General features: G+C 40.6%; 1 protein-coding gene across 9 annotated transcripts in view; it reads left to right on the top strand.

The window, feature by feature from the left end:
- myh14 (myosin, heavy chain 14, non-muscle) overlaps positions 1-20,863 on the top strand; it is a 51,353-nt gene that overhangs the window by 22,959 nt on the left and 7,531 nt on the right. For 7 of the 9 annotated variants that reach the window (XM_038284368.1, XM_038284367.1, XM_038284366.1 and 4 more), the window contains 29 exons: positions 2,128-2,220; positions 2,901-2,964; positions 3,186-3,284; positions 3,390-3,533; positions 3,637-3,851; positions 3,958-4,110; positions 4,297-4,470; positions 4,548-4,721; positions 4,808-4,922; positions 5,218-5,286; positions 8,923-9,128; positions 9,226-9,347; positions 9,462-9,531; positions 9,601-9,761; positions 10,336-10,444; positions 10,591-10,722; positions 10,837-11,043; positions 11,147-11,284; positions 11,816-11,939; positions 13,036-13,207; positions 13,282-13,494; positions 13,771-13,915; positions 13,998-14,204; positions 14,357-14,461; positions 14,534-14,686; positions 14,914-15,162; positions 15,256-15,369; positions 20,394-20,492; positions 20,574-20,786. In XM_038284368.1, coding sequence (XP_038140296.1) covers positions 2,128-2,220; positions 2,901-2,964; positions 3,186-3,284; positions 3,390-3,533; positions 3,637-3,851; positions 3,958-4,110; positions 4,297-4,470; positions 4,548-4,721; positions 4,808-4,922; positions 5,218-5,286; positions 8,923-9,128; positions 9,226-9,347; positions 9,462-9,531; positions 9,601-9,761; positions 10,336-10,444; positions 10,591-10,722; positions 10,837-11,043; positions 11,147-11,284; positions 11,816-11,939; positions 13,036-13,207; positions 13,282-13,494; positions 13,771-13,915; positions 13,998-14,204; positions 14,357-14,461; positions 14,534-14,686; positions 14,914-15,162; positions 15,256-15,369; positions 20,394-20,492; positions 20,574-20,786 — 4,239 coding nt within the window. The remainder of the gene's footprint in view (positions 1-2,127; positions 2,221-2,900; positions 2,965-3,185; positions 3,285-3,389; positions 3,534-3,636; positions 3,852-3,957; positions 4,111-4,296; positions 4,471-4,547; positions 4,722-4,807; positions 4,923-5,217; positions 5,287-8,922; positions 9,129-9,225; positions 9,348-9,461; positions 9,532-9,600; positions 9,762-10,335; positions 10,445-10,590; positions 10,723-10,836; positions 11,044-11,146; positions 11,285-11,815; positions 11,940-13,035; positions 13,208-13,281; positions 13,495-13,770; positions 13,916-13,997; positions 14,205-14,356; positions 14,462-14,533; positions 14,687-14,913; positions 15,163-15,255; positions 15,370-20,393; positions 20,493-20,573; positions 20,787-20,863) is intronic. The other 2 variants (XM_038284370.1, XM_038284369.1) reach the window with 1 other exon arrangement.

The raw sequence follows: 20,863 nt of genomic DNA, 5'->3' as shown, positions 1-20,863 counted from the left end.
AAGAATTCTAGGGAAAAAAGTCAGAATTTGAGAATTAAGTCAGAATTGGAGAAAAGTCAGAATTCTGAGATTTTAAAGTCAGAATTCTGAGATTTAAAGTCAGAATTCTGAGAAAAACGTCAGAACTTCTGAGATTAAATTGAATTTGAGATTAGTCAGAATTCTGGAGAAAACACTTCTGAATTCTGAGATTAAAGTCAGATTTCTGAAGAAAAAAGTTCTGAATTCTGAGATTAAAGACAGAATTCTGAGATAATAAAGTAGATTCAGAGTATTAAAAGTCTGAATTTGAGAAGATAAAGTTCAGAATTAGTCGCAATAAAAAGTCAGAAATTCTGAGATTAAAGTAGATTTTGAGATTTTAAAGTCAGATTCTGGATTAAAGTCAGGAATTTCTGTGAAAAAAAAGTCAGAATTTGAGATTTAAAGTCAGAATTAGAGATTAAAGACAGAATTCTGAGAAAAAAGTAGAATTTCTGAGATTAACGACAGAATTAGGAGATTAAAGTCACGAATTCTGCGATTTAAGTAGAATTCTGAGAAAAAGTCAGCATTCTTAGATTTAACACTTCAGAATTATAGATTAAAAGTCAGAAATTGAGAAAAAAGTCTGAATTTGAGATTGTAAAGTCAGATTTCTGAATAAAGTCAAGAATTCTAGTGGAAAAAACTGTCAGGAATTCAGGCTTACAAGGCTCAGATTCTGAGAAGAAAAAAGTACAGAAATTCTGAGATTAAGTCTGACCATTCTGAGATTAAGTAGAATTCTGAGAAAAAAAAGTCAGAATCTCTGGATTAAAGTTCAGAAATACTGAAGGCAAAAAGTCAGAATTCTGAGACAAAAAGTCAGAATTGAGAAAAAAGTCATAATTTTGAGATTAAAGTCGAATTCTGGAGAAAGAAAAAAGTCAGAAATTGAGATTAAGTCAGAATTTGCAGGATTACAAGTCCAGATTTGTGGAACAAAAGTCAGTATTCTGAGATTCAATTTTCATTTTCTGGAGAAAAAAAATGTCAGAATTCTGAGATTAAAGTCAGGGAATTCTGAGATTAAAAGTAGAATTTGAGAAAAAAGTAGAATTCTGAGGGAATTGAAGCTAGAATTCTGAAGATAAAGTCAAGAATTCAGAGATTAAAGTCAGAATTCTGAGATTTAGTCAGACATTCTGAGAAAAAAGTCAGAATTCTGAGATTAAAGTCAGAATTCTGAGATTAAAGTCAGAATTCTGAGATTAAAGTCAGAATTCTGAGATTAAAGTCAGAATTCTGAGATTAAAGTCAGAATTCTGAGATTAAAGTCAGAATTCTGAGAAAAAAGTCAGAATTCTGAGATTAAAGTCAGAATTCTGAGATTAAAGTCAGAATTCTGAGAAAAAAGTCAGAATTCTGACTTTTTCCCCATACTATACTGAAATAAAATAAAAAAAATCAGTTAACTTTTTTTTTTTTTTCAGTGGCCCTAATCCTCTTCCGTAGAAAGATGTATAACAAAGATACATAAAAAGCATCAAATTGTTATTGTTTATATATTTGATTCTATATGCTAATTTTTTTTCTTATTCATTGAAACATCATTTTATAAAACTTCAGAAATTGAGTGGTGACTGTGAGCAGTAAATACTGTAGACCAATTACTCAGTAATTGAGTGCAATTTCTGCGTACTTTAGCCACCTCTGCTCTCTAATATGGATTGAGCTAAACACAGAGGCTGCAGAAGCCTAGACTGGGATGGAGGTTCACTTTCAGCTACAGTGAAATCGTTTTACAAGCTACCCAGTCAAAGTCAAACCCTGAGTTCTGCTGCAATGCCTGAAGGTTAATATTCAGAGAGGCCAATCTGTTATGTTGCAAAGAGGAATGGGTCCAGTTATTTAGTCTGTAGATCTGTGTAGCTGATAGAAGCTCTATCATTATTAAATATCATCCTTCTCCTTCACGGCTATGTTCTACTATGTGTTGGTTTATTACATGAAGCCCTTCTAAAATTTAAAAATGTTGTAGCACAATAAAAACAAAGCAAGAGATGCACTTTTAAAAGCCATTCTTTAGGTTTTCCTTCCTTATCCTCATAACCTGTATGACATTTGCTGCTTTGAGACTGATTATATGTTTCCGGTGTTTCTCAGGGTGAGCTGGAGAGACAGCTGCTGCAGGCTAACCCCATACTGGAAGCTTTTGGAAACGCCAAGACTGTTAAGAACGACAACTCCTCTAGATTTGTAAGATCTGTCTTTTATGTCTCACAGGCCTGTCACAATAATATTTTTTTGGGAGAATAAATTAACCCTGAAACTATTATCACAAACAATAATATTGTTGGGAGACCATTTGAAACTAATTTAGTGATAATGGTGTCCATTATGTAGTGCTGCCTTTTGGGTATTTTGTCGGGCAAATAAACACTCAGTGAAGTGACGACTGTTGGGATCAAATAATTGCTTTTGGTTTTTTTGCAGCCTTCAGTTGCTAATGTTTAGTAACAGATGCATCATAATCATATTAAACAAGTTAAATGGTTAGTCATGGTGATTGATTTCAATCCAAAGTGCTCCCCAACTGCAGATGTCAAGTTTGGCTCTTAAACCAATTGAATATCTGTTTTTCAAAAGCTCTCATGTTACATTCTGAGGTGCATAACAAAAACAAGGTCCTTGGAATTACCTGATGCATAAGTTTACTACTTTAAGGAAAGGGCAGGGGTGAGCAAACATTCATGTACCGAGTGAAACTTTTCTGTCTCTTTAGTAAAGGAGAAGACATAAGGAAAAAAACAAACAAGAAAACAAATGATTGATCCTTTGAATTTGTCATGTGATTAATTGATTATTGTGACAGGCCTTATCTCTGAGGCAAAGTTTAACTTAAAACCGCTCTGACCTGCAGCTCCTTTTTATTTCAGGGCAAATTCATCCGCATTAATTTTGACGTTGCGGGGTACATAGTCGGCGCCAACATTGAGACCTGTATCCTGACCTGTTTTGGATTATCTTATGTCCTTATAGATTTGTAGTTCTCTCTGTTTTTATTAACATTTTATATGATATGTGATTTTTTGTTGTTGTTGTATTATATTGTTTTGTGTGAAGCAGATTCTATCCCAAAAATCCCCAAATTAGACTGAGGCTGCTAAGAAATAAATCCCACCTATTATGACTTGTTCATGTCCCTAACCATAAAAATGTAGACCTTCTTGAAAAGTCTCGGGCTACCCGTCAGGCCAAGGATGAGAGGACCTTTCATATATTTTACCAGTTGTTGTGCGGAGCTTCAGAGGAAACTAGAGGTAAGGAAAAAGTACAAACCTGCTAAATATACACCAGTGTATTTCTTTTTTTTTATTTGAAGGATTTTATTTTTGTGTATTAATCTGTTGTTTGAAATTTCTCAGCGGAATTGCTCCTTGGAAGTGCGGATAAATATCGTTTCCTCAGCGGGGGCTCCATCCCTGTTCCTGGTCAGAGCGATTCAGATAATTTCACTCAGACCATGGACTCTGTGGCGATAATGGGCTTCACCCCCGAGGAGTCCGTGTGTAAGAAAGAGGCTGGTTCAGAGTGTGGGTAGAATTAGAAAATGCTATTTGATCGCTGTTAATCCTCTCTTCCTTCTCTCCTCTGTCCCTCCACCCCCTCCAGCTATGCTAAAGGTGATCTCTGCCGTGCTGCAGTTTGGAAACATATCCTTCACAAAGGAAAAGAACCATGATCAGGCCTCCATGCCCGACAACACGGCCGCTCAGAAGCTCTGCCATTTGCTGGGCATCAATGTGCTCGAGTTCACCCGGGCCATTCTCACTCCGAGGATCAAAGTCGGGAGAGAATACGTGCAAAAAGCCCAGACAAAAGAACAGGTGAGATTACATACCACTGAAAGGAAGGAAAATGATGCAAGTTTTTTTTAAATATAATATCTTCTGTTGGTCTGCATTTTATAGGCATTTATGTTTTTTCTCCTAGGCTGACTTTGCCATAGAGGCGCTGGCAAAGGCAACATATGAGCGCCTGTTCAGGTGGCTGGTCCACAGGATAAACAGAGCCCTGGACCGCAGGCAGAGACAAGGAGCTTCCTTCATCGGCATCCTTGATATAGCTGGATTTGAGATCTTCCAGGTCAGTTTATACCATCATGCAGAAACCATTGAGAGTGTTCGATTTCCATAGCAATGTTTCTGATTGTAATTGTACTGTAGATCTTTGTATATGAAAGACTTTTAATGGACCATTTTCATTATTTCTAATCTTTGATGGAGAGTTTGTAGTTGCACTTTGTTGACTCGTTTTTTGTTTCCTCTACAGCTGAACTCCTTTGAGCAGCTTTGCATCAACTACACCAACGAGAAGTTGCAGCAGCTCTTCAACCACACCATGTTCATCCTGGAGCAGGAGGAGTATCAGAGAGAGGGCATCGAATGGAACTTCATCGACTTCGGCCTTGACCTGCAACCCTGCATCGACCTTATTGAGAGACCGGTAATACGCCATTTGATTTTAAGAGGGGCACATTTCAACTCATGCAGGGTGGTCATATTTACGCTTGAATTGTTCAGGCTCACCCACCGGGTGTTCTGGCCCTGCTGGATGAAGAGTGCTGGTTCCCTCGGGCGACTGACCGTACATTTGTGGAGAAGCTCTGCTCCGAACAAGGCAGCCATTCAAAGTTCTACAAATCAAAGCAGCCACGCGGGGAAGCCGACTTCTCCATAATTCACTATGCCGGAAAGGTACCGTCTCTTTACACCCTCACCTCTCGTCGTTAGCACGGCTCCCTCTCACCCTGTGTGGCTCTGTGTAATATCCTGATCTGCAGGTGGACTACAAAGCAAACGATTGGTTGATAAAGAACATGGATCCTTTAAACGACAATGTTGCGTCTCTTCTCCATCAGTCGTCTGATCATTTTGTGTCTGAACTGTGGAAAGAGGGTGAGAATAATGACTCTAGAGTTTCTTGTATTTTTTTTTATATTATAACAGAAAAAATGCTTTAATCCCAAATTAGCCAATTAAATTTTTTTATTATTTTTCTTGTGCAAAATGTATTAACTTTGCTCCACATCTCTTTACTCTTTATTTTTTGTTTCTTCCTCCTCCTTGTCTTCTACCTGTTTGGCCTCTTCCTCCTCCTCTCTTCCCTTCCTCACTAATTGGGTGCTTACTTGGGCTCCTTCTTCCCATCCCACTGGTCTTGCCTCCGATACTGTCCTGCTTCCTGCATCAGACATTCAAACTCTTCCTCGTGTTTACTTCTTTGACTCCTATGCCACTCTACAGACTAATGGCTCCGACAGTAGGTTTCATTTTTACCTCTTCTTTCGCAGTTTTGTTTTATTTAGTTTGTCACTTTCCAGCTGCACAGCTTGTGATTGTGCCGTGATTTTTGTCTTTTTATTTTTGCCCTTTTGTTATCAGCATTAGTTGTGTGTTATGTTGTGCAGTGGCTCTCAAAAACCAACTCACTCCTGATAAAATGACAGGTTTTTCACATTTTCAAAAAACTGAACGTGATTTTTGATTTGATATATCCCGTTAATTCCCACTGAAAGAAGATAAAACCTGTTTGAAGGAAGAATATAAAAAAAAATCAAAAGCTGCAGCGACCTGTACCACTATTTGTTAATCATCTTTCAAGAGATTAAAAAACAGTTAAATCAGTATTAGCTAGGCCTGGGTGATATGAAGAAAATCTAATATGCTGTATTTGGGCTATATTGTAATACATGATATATATCACACTATATTTAAGTGACCTTCAAAACAATAAAGTGCATGTAATTTCACTGATATACTCATTGAAATTTTTGGTTTCAAATTTGAAACATTTTACTTTAACCAGCTCATAGCTTTTCACAAATAATACTGCCACTTTCGGTGCCCGTATTGAACCTTTAGCAAGATCCCAGCAACCAAACACAAAACAAAGCAAAAACACAAAAGGCAAATAAAAAAATGTATATTTAAAAAAAAATCCAGAATGAAAAAAGAAATTGACCTAAAATTACAAAAAACAAAAGTGGAAATATTGCCCCAAAACTAGAGCATTATCAGATCATCTCTGGGCTGCTCAGTGGAACAGTGGTTAGCACAGCAAGAAGGTTCAGAGCTCAGTTCGCGGTCCGGGGGCTTTTGCATGGAGTTTGCATGTTCTCCCTTTTCATGCGTGGGTTCTCTCCGGGTACTCTGGCTTCCTCCCACAGCCCAAAAACACGACTGTTAGGTTAATTAGCTTCTCTAATTTCTCCTTAGGTGTGAGTTTGTACGCGAATGGTTGTCTCTGTGTTGCCCTGCAATGCACTCAACCTGTCCAGGGTGTACCTCTCGCCCGTAGACCACTGGAGATAGGCACCAGCACCCCTCGTGACCCCACTTGGGATAAGTGTGATAGAAAATGTATGGATATGATCTTGACGTGCTGGGAATTTTAAAGAAGTTGTACAAAAAATTTTACACAAAAAGTTGTAAAATTGAGAACATTACCAAGTTTAGAGAACGCCTGCAAAACCTCTGAACAGGACCACATCACAGGTATTAGAGCTATTAAAAAACATTTAAATAACAGAATAAATTGCGTCTGTGATTTCCCTCCATCTCTAACCTTTACTCATATGGGATAGCTTTATCAAATGACAACGTCATCGGCTCCACGGCTGATTAATTTAGCGTTTTAATTGGTGTGCGGGGAGACGCTGACATGCAGAGTTTACAACATCCTTCATTTTGCAGCCGATGGCATTTTAGGTGAATTGAATTTGCACTGCTACCTTTTGCAGCAATGATTGTTCCGGCACGTCTTACGAATTACCGCCTTTTGTTCAACGTCCTGAGCGTGAAATCCAAACCACTGCCATATATTGCTTAACTGAATTACCTGCTGTCGTCATATTTCGTTTGCCGGTTGCAAATAAAAGGGAGGAGGGTTTTTTGATGCATTTAAAAAGTGTGTGCGAAAATAGAACTCTCAGTGAAATAGATGATGATGGCTTAATGTTTTCATGGGAGTTTGTACGATAGAGTTGGGATAGAGTCATTTTAACTATCGTGCGTGGGAAAACTCAAGATACAACCAGTATATTCGATATATCGCCCACCATTAGGATCAGCTTTAAGAAATAATTTATCTGCATCTCTTAAAAATCTTAATTTTACAAGCAACCAGTCCATTTAAATAGTTAGTGATCCACTTTCTGCTTGTTTCTACTGATATATTGATGGTTTATCTTTGAGGTCGAAGGGCCATCTTGCAATCACCCTAATATTTAGCTTTTTCTACAGATTCTCTACCAAATTCAAGCTGCTCCAGATCAGCATTATTACTTCTAGGCAAATGAAATTTTAGCTTTAACCTAAATCCTGGTCAGGGGGTCATTTTCATCAGAAATGTTTACAGTTAATAATAATTCGCTTTTTATCCTATTTTTTGCTGCCAATTGTGTTCTGGTTTAAAAAGGCTTTATGACAAGTAAATCATTTTTCTCATGAGTTTTTACCTTCTCTATGCCTCCATGGAAACCATGGTGAATCCGGCCACGGAAACTGAACTTAATTTCAGGTCCGTCCCTTCCACTTTAACTGATGGCAGGTGTGAACCGAGGATCGAAGCTGAAAATAAAAAGTCTGAACATTTATCAAACCAGGTTTCAGCAGCTTTTTGACTTATTAATTTTTCTCGTTCATGTTAAGATCCTTTTAGAGTAACACTGATGTTTGCCTTGCTGTCATGTTGTAGAAGTAGGACTGCTTCTCAAGATGGCTTTGACTAAAGTTTTAATCCACCACTTCATTGTTCATGCAGCCAGACACCAAGTGGCTCGTGCTCCTTATAGTCATGATTTTATTTCTGTCTCTTAACTTTTAAATCAGTGGTTCCCTAAACATGTTGGTTTTGAATCCAGTTATTCTTGTAGAAATATGGGAGCAAATGGAACTGGTAATTAGTTTAAGTGTGATTTCACCTGTCCAGTTCTCAAAATCACTGATTTAAAAGGCTTTTGACATTCTGAAATGATCAAAATGAAACAAAGTTAGACATTTTCTTTTAATGTTTGTGTGTTTGCTGCTAATTTGCTGTGTGTGTTTGAGAGACCTTCTAATAAATAATGAGGATTGTTATTCCTGAGATTTTCTTACTTATCTCCTGAATTACTGGGATCTGTTTGATAAGTATCAAAGAAAAAACACAAATTAGTTGCTAGGTATAAAGAGTTTCCAGACGCCTCAGGGTCAAATACAGAATTAATCATTTAGTGCAAATGTGTCGTGCGTGCCTCAGCAAGTCCAGGGCTAACAGGTTAGGCATGACAGGCTGTCCTGGGCTTTATTTCACTTGTTGCTGTTGATACTGGCTTTGGATCAATTTCAGCTACAAATCCACATCATCTCACTAATTGTCTCAACTGAAGCCTATACTGGTTTTTATACAAATATGTATGAAGTCAAGTTAAAGACCATATATAAATCCCTCCAAGTCTGTTTGCATCCTCCTGGTAAAGATGTGTAAAAAGCTTTCACACGAATCAGTATTTATCACATCAACATAAATTTACCATATATGTTTGTTTATTCAGATCCAACCCTTAATTTGTTTGAATCGCTGCTTTATTATGAAATGGTAGGGAATGGATATTTTAGAATAATCGGTTTCTAAACATGGCCATCTAAACATGAATAGTTACTCTACATTAACTTGGTAATTAGCATGTAGTTAATAAATCTAACTTAAAAAAACTTTTAAATGTTGGATCAAACCCACTGATTGAATCTACTCAAACTGCGAATCAGTTATTTCTAAGATTTCTTTTTATAAAGTTTTTTGCTGAGTCAGAAGCCTTTTACACATCGCTACCAGAAGTTTTGATGGTTGCTGTATCACCTCAGATTACATAATGATTTCAATCAAACTGAGACCCAGCTCTCTGCTCCCGTCCAGTCGACAGGATAATAGGTCTGGACCAGGTGTCCACAGGAGAGAGCAGCGGGACGGTCCCATTTGGAGCCGCTGGGCTGAAGACGAAGAAGGGAATGTTTCGGACTGTAGGTCAGCTCTACAAGGAGTCCCTCACGAAGCTGATGGCCACGCTCAGGAACACCAACCCCAACTTCCTGCGGTGCATCATCCCCAACCACGAGAAGAGGGTGAGACCTCCTGTTCTAGAGCAGACAAAAGATAAGGGCAGATAAAACTGATCAAATATCTCATCATTTTCTTTCTGGCTGCTGTTTTGCTCAACAGGCTGGTAAACTAACACCGCACCTTGTTTTGGACCAGCTGAGGTGTAACGGTGTTCTGGAGGGAATCCGTATCTGCAGGCAGGGATTCCCTAACCGTATCCCATTCCAGGAGTTCAGACAGAGGTGTGGATTTACACCAAGCCTTTAGTCGACAAATGAAAATCCTTTCATCTCTTTCTCTCTCACTCATCCTAGAATCCCTTACTCAAACAAATCTGTTCTTACATTTTTCTCCAGATACGAGATTCTAACACCCAACGCTATCCCTCGCACCTTTATGGATGGCAAACAGGCCTCAGAGCTCATGGTAGGGAAATGTTTTAAACACACAGGCAGATGTGGGACCAGCTGACTGATCTTAGCTGTCGTCATTTAGATCAACGCCTTGGAGCTGGACCCCAACCTGTACCGGGTGGGTCAGAGCAAAGTCTTCTTCAGAGCCGGAGTCCTGGGTCACCTGGAAGAGGAGAGAGACCTGAAGATCACAGACACCATCATACGCTTCCAGAGCGCCGCCAGAGGTTTTCTAGCACGCAAGTAAGGCTTCGTCCAAATGCACAGAAAGCAGGGGATGATTTTAAAAGAGAGGCTTTGAAATCTGGATCCTTTGGCTCAAAGTTCTTTTAAATCATTATCTGATCAACACTGCAATATTGGCCGTTTAAATGGTGATTGATGACTGATTTCATCTGGATATTTATACATTTTATTTTCTACAATACAGAGATTTTACTGAACTTTTATAATTGAATTCTGCAGACATCAGATTCATGCAGAAATACAAAGTCTGCTTCTTTTTTTCTTTCGTTAATACTTGAATGAGGGCAGCAGTGTGGTGAGGTTTTGAGCACTTTAGCCTCTAGCAAGAGCATTTTGGGTTTGAATCCTGGAGTTTTTCGGCATTGAATTTGCATATTTTCCTGTGCATAGATGTCCTCCCTCTTGGTATTCCAGCTTTCTCCTACAGGTTAAGATTACCAAGAATTGGTCTTTCTTATTCTATTTAGTGACATATTTATCCATTTTAAAAACAATAACTGTTGATATACGGTAGATCAAATGAAAGTGTTGGAACAGAGATTGACACTGGTTGTTTTTTTTCTGGTTTCAGGGCCTTTATGAAGAAGCAGCAGCAGCTGAGTGCTCTGAGAGTGATGCAGAGAAACTGTGCTGCTTACCTTAAACTCAGGAACTGGCAGTGGTGGCGACTGTTTACAAAGGTGCACACAAATGACATGAAGCATTCAGTGCATACCTGCTTTTACTCTAATAATATTTAATTTAATACAAAATCGAATGGTGATGAGTAGCAGTTGCATTTCTTTGGGATTCAATATAAGTTCTGTTTCGTTTTTGCGGCCCCCAGGTGAAGCCTTTGCTGCAGGTGACCCGACAGGATGAGGAGATCCAGGTCAGGGAGACGGAGCTCCACAAGGCCAAAGAGAACCTCAGCAGAGTGGAGCAGGAATACTCTGAGCTGGACAAGAGGCACGCTCAGGTACAAACCCTCTTCCTTTTTCTTCTTCTCCTGCCTCTGTTCTCAAACTTTAGTGTTTATGAATCATGCCCACACTCACCTATCATCATCCCACTCCCTTCCCTCACACTCCAGCTACTAGAAGAAAAGGCGGTGCTGGCCGATCAGCTGCAGGCGGAAGCAGAGCTATTTGCAGAGGCGGAGGAGTTGAGGGCCAGGTTAGCCAGTCGGAAGGAGGAGCTGGAGGAGGTCCTGTGCGAGATGGAGAGTCGACTGGTAGAGGAGGAGGAGAGAGGCGTTCAGCTGGCCAATGAGAAGAAGAGGATGCAGCAGAATATACAGGTGATTGGAAGAGGCGAGATGCAGTCTGCAAAGTTTTAAAACATGCATAAAAACAATTATAGGATGCTGGGCAGGATGTTTGAATAGACATCGTGTTTTTCAGGACCTGGAGGAGCAGCTAGAGGAGGAGGAAGGTGCTAAACAGCGCCTTCTGCTGGAGAAGGTTTCCCTGGAAACCAAAGTGAAGAGTCTGGAGACGGACCTCCTGACTGCAGTGGAGCAGAGAGACAGACTTAGCAAGGTCAGCGTCACATTAAATACCCCTCATCCCTTCAACAGAAAGCTCAAAGTTATTAAGACATATTTAATAAAGCATAGCATGTGTGAAGAAAAGGGAATTAGACCAAAGAAGCTGAAAACCTTGGTGTTGTGTTTGGGTGGACAAAATTTTAATATAAATATATCACAATATGATTCAATCTATTGTCAGTGGTGTGATTTCAAACACATTTTTTGATATTTCAATGTACATAACAGTTTATGAATACAACATTTGCCCCTGACCAACGTTCTGCGTTTAATGTAGATGTAGGTGTGTTTTTTTTCCATTTTTTTTTAAAGCAAAGGAGTTTAAAAAGATGGCAAAATAATTGTCAGAGGTCTGTATAGGATTTTGTGATCGTGTTCTTTCTAAGGATTTATTTAGTTTTATATGGATATAAAAGTTTCATCATATCGACTGAAATTAATAAATGTTTTGTGTTATAAGTTTTAGCCATATGATCCAGCTATGTGTGTTTTTCATGAACCTTTCCTGCTTCTGGTTGAGCAGGAGAAAAAGCTGCTGGAAGAACATCTGAGTGAAGTGACTGACCAACTCACCGAGGAGGAAGAGAAAACCAAAAGCCTCAACAAACTTAAGAACAAACAGGAGGCCGTCATTGCTGATCTAGAAGGTATATATCACCTAGTCAGACAGCTGTTGTTTTATCAGACTTTCACTTTTGCTATTACTTTATTTATTTGTACTTTATGTCGAAAAGAAGAGTCTATGGTGTCTTTCAATCACAAAAATATTTGATATTAATGTTTTATAATGGCCGTTTGTGATTCTGTTCGGAGAAGAATATATCTTAGTTGAAGTGTGATTGAAAAGTTGATCATGCTTTATCCCCTTGACTGTTACTGAGCTAGGTTACCCAGCCCAGTAGAGGAAGTCAGTTTTTACAAACCTTTTTGTCAAAGTGGATGCTGATCTTAAATTTGATAGCCAAATAAAGGCAACTGTGAAGAAGTTTCTTTCGGCTAAGCCAGTTGGCCAAAATAGAGCCCATTCTCTCCAGAAATCTTTTAGAGACAGTAATCCATGCCTTTATCGCTACCCGGCTGGATTACTGTAACGCACTTTATTTGGGGGTTAGTGCCTCTAAGATTGCTCAACTCCAGAGAGTGCAAAACGCTGCAGCACGTCTTTTATCTTGCACCTATAAATATGAGCATTTTACCCCAATTTTAGCCTCATTGCACTGAGTCCGTGTACATTTTAGGATTCATTTTAAAGTTCTTTTATTTGTTTTTAAGTCTCTCCGTGGTCTTGCTCCATCTTATCTTTCTTAGTTGCTGCACCTCCATGCACCCTCGCGTTCACTCAGGTCAGCCGATCAGCTGCTTCTCGAGGTGCCAAAAGCTAAAAGGAAGCTTAGGGGCGATCGTTCTTCCTCTGTGGCAGCTCCAAAAATGTAGATCGACCTTCCATTGCAAATTAAATTGCCTACTTCCTGTCTGATTTTAAATCGCTCTTAAAAACTCATCTCTTTGCCTTGGCTTTCTAAACTGTGTGAGATGTTGATTTTAGCCTGTGATACATTATTTTAAATTACTTTCATTTTTATTTTATTATAGATTGTATAGTTCTGATTTTAAATTTGTCTTCTTTGCTTGTATAATTTTTTTTGAGTCTGTGTAATGATGTTATGTTGTTTCACTGTACAGAACTTTGGTCTTTTGAGAAATTTTAAAGTGCTTCATAAAGTTGGATTGGATTGTTTGCAGAACGTCTAAAACGTGAGGAGCAGGGTCGCTTAGAGCAGGAGAAGTGGAAAAGGAGGATAGAGAGCGACTCTTTAGAGGCCCAGGAGCAGTTGTCGGATCTTGGCATGGTGGTCGCTGAGCTCAGAGGGACTCTGACACAGAAAGAGAAGGAGATAACCACCTTGCAGGGCCGGTGAGTTTCAGCACAGCAGCATTAATATTAAAATTGTAAGGATTTTGACTGATTCCCCTTTTTTAATTTGTCAGGTTGGAGGAAGAAGGCGCACGGCGTGCTGAAGCTCAGAGAGCTTTGAGGGAGGCCTCGTCCCAAGTTTCCGAGCTGAAGGAGGAGGTGGAGAATGAACGAGTGATGAGAGAGAGAGCAGAGAAACAGAGAAGAGACCTGGGGGAGGAGCTGGAAGCTCTGAGGACTGAGCTGGAGGACTCTCTGGACACCACAGCTGCACAGCAAGAGCTTAGGCAAATATAACCCTTTCATTGTCTGAGTCTTTGCTGATAGTGTAGCATGCAGAGGATATTTATTAAAAAAAGGAAAAATAGGAAAAAAATCATGCATAAAGCATCATGAACAGTGTAACAGGCATGCAGACGAACATTGGAGTTCTGTCATTATATATATGCCGTTTATGATGATGCCACACTGTACAGAAACCAGAAATGTCCATAATGATTGCTTTCAGATCAGGATGAAGAGGCTCATCGGAGCAATTTCCTTTTTACTGCTTTACTCCGCAGGTCTCGGAGGGAGATGGAGCTAAATGATCTTCAGCGAGGTATTGAAGAGGAAACCCGTCGTCACGAAGCCCAGCTGTCAGAAGTCAGAATCAAACACAACGCTGCCATAGAAAGCCTGCAGGAGCAGCTGGACAACAGCAAGAGGGTAGAAGAGCTGCAAACACCTCCATATGTCAGCAAACATATATTTATACATGCTCAGTCACTCACTGTGGCATTTCCTTCAGGCGCGTCAGTCCCTGGAAAAGGCCAAATCCGTGCTTGAGGAAGAGAGGCTGAATTTGACAGAAGAAATCAAGAACCTTCAGGCAAGCCGCTTAGAGAGTGAAAGAGGCCGAAAGAGGGCTGACAGTCAGCTGCAGGAGCTCACCGCCCGTCTTACTCAGGCCGACAGGGAGAGGGAGGACAGGGAGGAGCGGCTGCACAAGCTGCAGGTACCAAAGCACACACAGCACTGATGTGTTCATCCAATGTTTCCTCTCTATTCAAACACCGTTTGGCTTTACTGCCTTAAATAAAATAAAATAAAAAAACACTTAAGCACCATTAAACTCAACCCTGTCTGTTTTTTTGTTTTGTTTTTTAGTGTGAGATTGAAGGGCTGTCAAGCAATTTGACCTCTTCTGACTCCAAATCTCTTCGACTAGCTAAAGAAGTTAGCAGCCTGGAGAGTCAGCTGCATGATGCAAAGGTAACGTACCTTTCCAGTTGTAATCTCTGGTTGTGATGTTAAAAGGTTTAAACATTTTTCTTCTGTGTTCAGGAGCTTCTGCAGGATGAGACTCGTCAAAAGATGGCCCTTTCTTCCAGGGTGAGAGCTCTGGAGGAGGAGAAGAACGGACTGATGGAAAGACTCGAGGAAGAGGAGGAAAAGGCCAAAGAGCTGAGCCGTCAGATACAAACACACACCCAACAGGTACAACAGAGGCTCACTCCTCAGCTTATTTTCTCTAGGTGTCAATAAACAAACACCCATTTGTTCCAGATATTTCTATCCCCATAATAAAGTAGTTTTAAAAATACTAGAAAAACCCAGTTGATTGTCATATTTAGAAAATCTTCCATTTTCTCGATCTTAGATATAAAGCCTAGTCTTTAAAATGATCAGTTCCATGTATGGCACCGATGTGTACCCCTGTGCAGCTTGCAGAGCTCCGTAAGCAGTCTGAGGAGGTGAGCACTGCCGTGGAAACCGGAGAGGAGACGCGCAGGAAGCTCCAGAGAGAGCTGGATAGTGCTGTGCAAAAAGAGCGGCAAAAGGAAGAGGAGAAAGAGCGAGTTGAGAGGCAAAGGGAACGACTGAGGGAAGAACTGGAGGACATGACCATCGCCCTTCAACGAGAGAGACAGAACTGCACTGCCCTGGAAAAGAGACAGAAGAAATTTGATCAGGTCAGAGAAGTAACACAGATAGAAACATCTAAACAGAGGTCATTTTTATTTGCTGTATGGCCTTGTCAACAACATTGCGTCTGTCCCCCACAGTGCCTGGCTGAGGAGAAGGCAGATAGTGCTCGTCTGGCAGAGGAGAGGGACAAGGCAGAAGCAGACAGTCGAGAGAGGGAAACAAAATGTCTCTTCCTGTCCAGATCCCTTCAGGTAACAACAGGAAAGATGCACAGTCTTCCAGACATTTTATTAAAGTTCTGTTTGTTTTAGAGACCAATACACACTGCAGCATAGAATAACAATTAGAACCTACTTTTTAAAACTTTTTAAACAGATGTAAACCTAAAAGCCTCTATAAGCATTTTTACTTAGTTCCATTTAATCCAATTAACCTAAATATAACATAGTAAAAAAAAAAAGAAGTCACAAAAATTAGCAAATAAATTCTATCTGTGCAATTTATTTTTGGTATAAAGAATATTTATGAACAAAAACCAGCAGAGCAGTGATGGATACAAACACCAGGCAACACCCTGAACACAACATGGGCAACAGAAACATGGTGGTGGCTGCATCATGCTTTTCTACAGGACGAACTGAGAGACTGCTGTGTAGTGATGGGAAGATGGGGATGAATGATACATAACCCTGAAACAAAAACTGTCAGAGGCTTCAAATAGCCAACAAGGGAAATGGGATGTTTTGATCGAATGGATTCCTCTTCATCAGAGAGAGTGGTATAGATCAAAGAGGCATGGTCAAGATAAAAGGGAGTGGCCTAATGGTCGGGTAAAGTTTAGCTCACAGGGAGTCGATGGATAATGTTAAGTTCACACAGCACGTGATTGAAGCAGCAAAAGCAGCTGGTTTACATGCAACATCAATGGATGACACGCATGAAGGCGCATCAAAAGGTCCTGCAGTGTGTTTTGAGCAGCTGAAGTAGCGGCTCATAAGCTTCTGAGCATCTGACGCGCCCAACGTGCTTCATAAACAGCAGCTGCTGGAGTTGGATAAATTCAACTTTTGCTGCTTGAGGCGCCACATCCACCAATCAGAGAAGCTGATCTGGGAACTGGCAGGGTGATGGAGACAGCACTGCTGATGCAGAGACCAATGGTCACTCCTCTGAAACTGTCTATTAACGCCTAAATTAATTTCAAATGACGAAATATGTTTGATTTTATTATTCTGGTTTCTGCAGTTTGTACCACATACCTGAAAAACATCTACTTCCAGCGACGAACAGTATTGAAAAAAAACCCAGCTGCTGCTGGGAATTCCAAGGGTCATAGCACCGCCGGTATGTGGGGGTCTGAGCGGCTCCGACAGCTAAATAATATTTGAAGGCAGGATCGAAATCTTGATGAACTGACTGCACAGGCGATGTTTTGAGGTCACTTCTTTCTGCCATTGAGCACAGGAGCAGCAGAAGCATCAGGCACATCTTTACACACTTTACTGGAAGCGCCTCGGGAGCATCAAAGATGCACTTGAGGCTTCATGTTTACAATCATCCAAAATGAAGCAGCAGGAGCTTTTTTTGCTGTCCACAGCACGGCCGGTGTGAATGTAGCATACAGGTGCTGGTCATAAAATTAGAATATCATGAAAAAGTAGATTGATTTCAGTAATTCCATTTAAAAAGTGAAACTTGTATATTATATTCATACATTACATACAAACTCATATATTTCAGATGTTTATTTTGTTTAATTTTGATGATTACAAATGACAACAAATGAAAATCTCAAATTCATCATATCAGAAAATTAGAATATTGTGAAAAGGTTCAAAATTGATGGCCCCTGGTGCCACACTCTAATCAGCTAATTAACTCAAACCACCTGCAAAAGCCTTTAAATGGTCTTTCAGTCTAGTTCTATAGGCTACACAATCACGGGGAAGACTGCTGACTTGACAGTTGTCCAAAAGACGACCATCGACACCTTGCACAAGGAGGGCAAGACACAAAAGGTCCTCGCTAAAGAGGCTGGCTGTTCACAGAGCTCAGTGTCCAAGCACATTAATAGAGAGGCGAAGGGAAGGAAAAGATGTGGTCGAAAAAAGTGTAAAAGCAAGAGAGATAACCGCACCCTGGAGAGGATTGTGAAACAAAACCCATTCAAAAATGTGGGGGAGATTCACAAAGAGTGGACTGCAGCTGGAGTGAGTGCTTCAAGAACCACCACACACAGACGTATGAAAGACATGGGTTTCTGCTGTCGCATTCCTTGTGTCAAGCCACTCTTGAACCACAGACAGCGTCAGAAGCGTCTTGCCTGGGCTAAAGAGAAACAGGACTGGACTGCTGGTGAGTGGTCCAAAGTCATGTTCTCTGATGAAAGTAAATTTTGCATTTCCTTTGGAAATCAAGGTCCCAGAGTCTGGAGGAAAAGAAGAGAGGCACTTCATCCACGTTGCTTGAAGTCCAGTGTAAAGTTTCCACAGTCAGTGATGGTTTGGGGTGCCATGTCATCTGCTGGTGTTGGTCCATTGTGTTTTCTGAGGTCCAGGGTCAACGCAGCCACATACCAGGAAGTTTTAGAGCACTTCATGCTTCCTGCAGCTGACCAACTTTTTGGAGATGCAGATTTCATTTTCCAACAGGACTTGGCACCTGCACACAGTGCCAAAGCTACCAGTACCTGGTTGAAGGACCATGGTATCCCTGTTCTTAATTGGCCAGCAAACTCTCCTGACCTTAACCCCATAGAAAATCTATGGGGTATTGTGAAGAAGAAGATGCAATACACCAGACCCAACAATTCAGAAGAGCTAAAAGCCACTATTAGAGCAACCTGGGCTATCATAACACCTGAGCAGTGCCACAGACTGATCGACTCCATGCCACGCCGCATTGCTGCAGTAATACAGGCCAAAGGAGGCCCAACTAAATACTGAGTGCTGTACATGCTCATACTTTTCATGTTCATACTTTTCAGTTGGCCAACATTTCTATAAATCCTTTGTTTTTATTGGTCTTCAGTAATATTCTAATTTTCTGATATGATGAATTTGAGATTTTCATTTGTTGTCATTTGTAATCATCAAAATTAAACAAAATAAACATCTGAAATATATGAGTTTGTATGTAATGTATGAATATAATATACAAGTTTCACTTTTTAAATGGAATTACTGAAATCAATCTACTTTTTCATGATATTCTAATTTTATGACCAGCACCTGTAAGTTTAGCTGAGTTATAGTCAAGAGCTTATTGAGAATCTATAGCAAAAAGGCAAAAATGCAGTTTACAGGGTGTGCAGATGGCACCGTGGTTGGCGCGAATCACACATGTACAGAGGCCTTAGTCCTTTACCACACACCCCCTCTCGCGTACCCTCTTTCCTGTCAGCCTACTGTCAAAAAAAATTAGCCACTATTACCGTAAAAACACAAACAAAAAAAAACAAAAAAAAGTAGTAGTTTACAGAAACTCTTCATCCAATCTGACTGAGCTTCAGCTGTTTCTCAGTACACTGCAAAAAATGTAAATCTAAGTAAGATGTTTTTTTCTTAAAATAAGTGAATTTTTCTTGATTTGAGCAGGTAAGTGAGACACTTTCCCAATGGAATAAGACAATTTACATTTAAAATAAGACAAAATAGTCTATTATTTCAAGTGCATGATACACTATATTGCCAAAAGTATTTGCTCACCCATCCAAATTATTGGAATCAGGTGTTCCAATCACTTCCATGGCCACAGGTGTATAAATTCAAGCACCTAGGCATGCAGACTGTTTTTACAAACATTTGTGAAAGAATGGGTCGCTCTCAGGAGCTCAGTGAATTCCAGCGTGGAACTGTGATAGGATGCCACCTGTGCAACAAATCCAGTCGTGAAATTTCCTCGCTCCTAAATATTCCACAGTCAACTGTCAGCTGTATTATAAGAAAATGGAAGTGTTTGGGAACGACAGCAACTCAGCCACGAAGTGGTAGGCCACGTAAACTGACGGAGCGGGGTCAGCGGATGCTGACGCGCATAGTGCGAAGAGGTCGCCAACTTTCTGCAGAGTCAATCACTACAGACCTCCAAACTTCATGTGGTCTTCAGATTAGCTCAAGAACAGTGCGCAGAGAGCTTCATGGAATGGGTTTCCATGGTCGAGCAGCTGCATCCAAGCCATACATCACCAAGTGCAATGCAAAGCGTCGGATGCGGTGGTGTAAAGCACGCCGCCACTGGACTCTAGAGCAGTGGAGACGCGTTCTCTGGAGTGACGAATCGCGCTTCTCCATCTGGCAATCTGATGGACGGGTCTGGGTTTGGCGGTTGCCAGGAGAACGGTACTTGTCTGACTGCATTGTGCAAAGTGTAAAGTTTGGTGGAGGGGGGATTATGGTGTGAGGTTGTTTTTCAGGAGCTGGGCTTGGCCCCTTAGTTCCAGTGAAAGGAACTCTGAATGCTTCAGCATACCAAGACATTTTGGACAATTCCATGCTCCCAACTTTGTGGGAACAGTTTGGAGCTGGCCCCTTCCTCTTCCAACATGACTGTGCACCAGTGCACAAAGCAAGGTCCATAAAGACATGGATGACAGAGTCTGGTGTGGATGAACTTGACTGGCCTGCACAGAGTCCTGACCTCAACCCGATAGAACACCTTTGGGATGAATTAGAGCGGAGACTGAGAGCCAGGCCTTCTCGTCCAACATCAGTGTGCAACCTCACAAATGCGCTTCTGGAAGAATGGTCAAAAATTCCCATAAACACACTCCTAAACCTTGTGGACAGCCTTCCCAGAAGAGTTGAAGCTGTTCTAGCTGCAAAGGGTGGACCGACGTCATATTGAACCCTATGGATTAGGAACGGGATGTCACTTAAGCTCATATGTGAGTCAAGGCAGGTGAGCAAATACTTTTGGCAATATAGTGTATCTAATTTTCTTATTATATGGGTAAAAATGCTAATTCCTCTTGCAGATCATCCTATTTACTTAGAAATGCTTAGAATTTCTGATTTTTAGATTTTTTTAATAGGCTACGTACGCCTTTGAATGTATTGATTGTAATGATTGTCCTTTACTCTGTTTTTAATGTTATGGTCTTTTAACCTTTGTTTTGATTTTCCCTTTTTGAACTGTAGCACTGAGATTTGAATTCAAATTTAAAGTGCTGGTAGATAAAACCATGAAAAGCTTCAATATAAATTAAACCCTCAAAAATATATTGTGTCAAGTTTGTGTGTTTTTATCAGTCATTCCTCTGGTTCTCTGCATGTAGGAGGTACAGGACCAAAGAGACGAGCTGGAGAGGGCCAACAAGCAGCTCCGCCAGGAAATGGAGCAGCTCGTAAACCAGCAGGATGACGTCGGCAAAAATGTATGGATCAGCCTGATGGAGCTGTGTTTTTTTTTTAGTTTGGCTCCCAGTTAGTCACAGGGCTCTTTAATCTCGCTGTAGGTTCACGAGCTCGAGAGGACCAAGAGGAGTTTGGAAACAGAAGTTCAGAACCTGCGGGCACAAACCCAGGAGCTGGAGGAGGAGCTGAACGAGGCAGAGAACTTGAGGCTGAGGCTGGAGGTTAACATGCAGGCCCTCAAGGCTCAGTTTGAGAGGGAGATAAGCAACAACGAGGAGAAGGGAGAGGAGAAGAGGAGGGCGCTCAGCAAGCAGGTGGAGAGGAGCACAAACTAAAGCACTCGTATCTCTTTTGATTTTTATTTAAATCACTCTTTCATTTAATCTCCCTT

Source organism: Cyprinodon tularosa, unplaced genomic scaffold, assembly GCF_016077235.1.
Source record: "Cyprinodon tularosa strain WSP-4 unplaced genomic scaffold, ASM1607723v1 ctg2, whole genome shotgun sequence".
NCBI classification, from domain to species: domain Eukaryota; kingdom Metazoa; phylum Chordata; class Actinopteri; order Cyprinodontiformes; family Cyprinodontidae; genus Cyprinodon; species Cyprinodon tularosa.
This window is presented reverse-complemented; position numbering and strand designations above follow the sequence as displayed.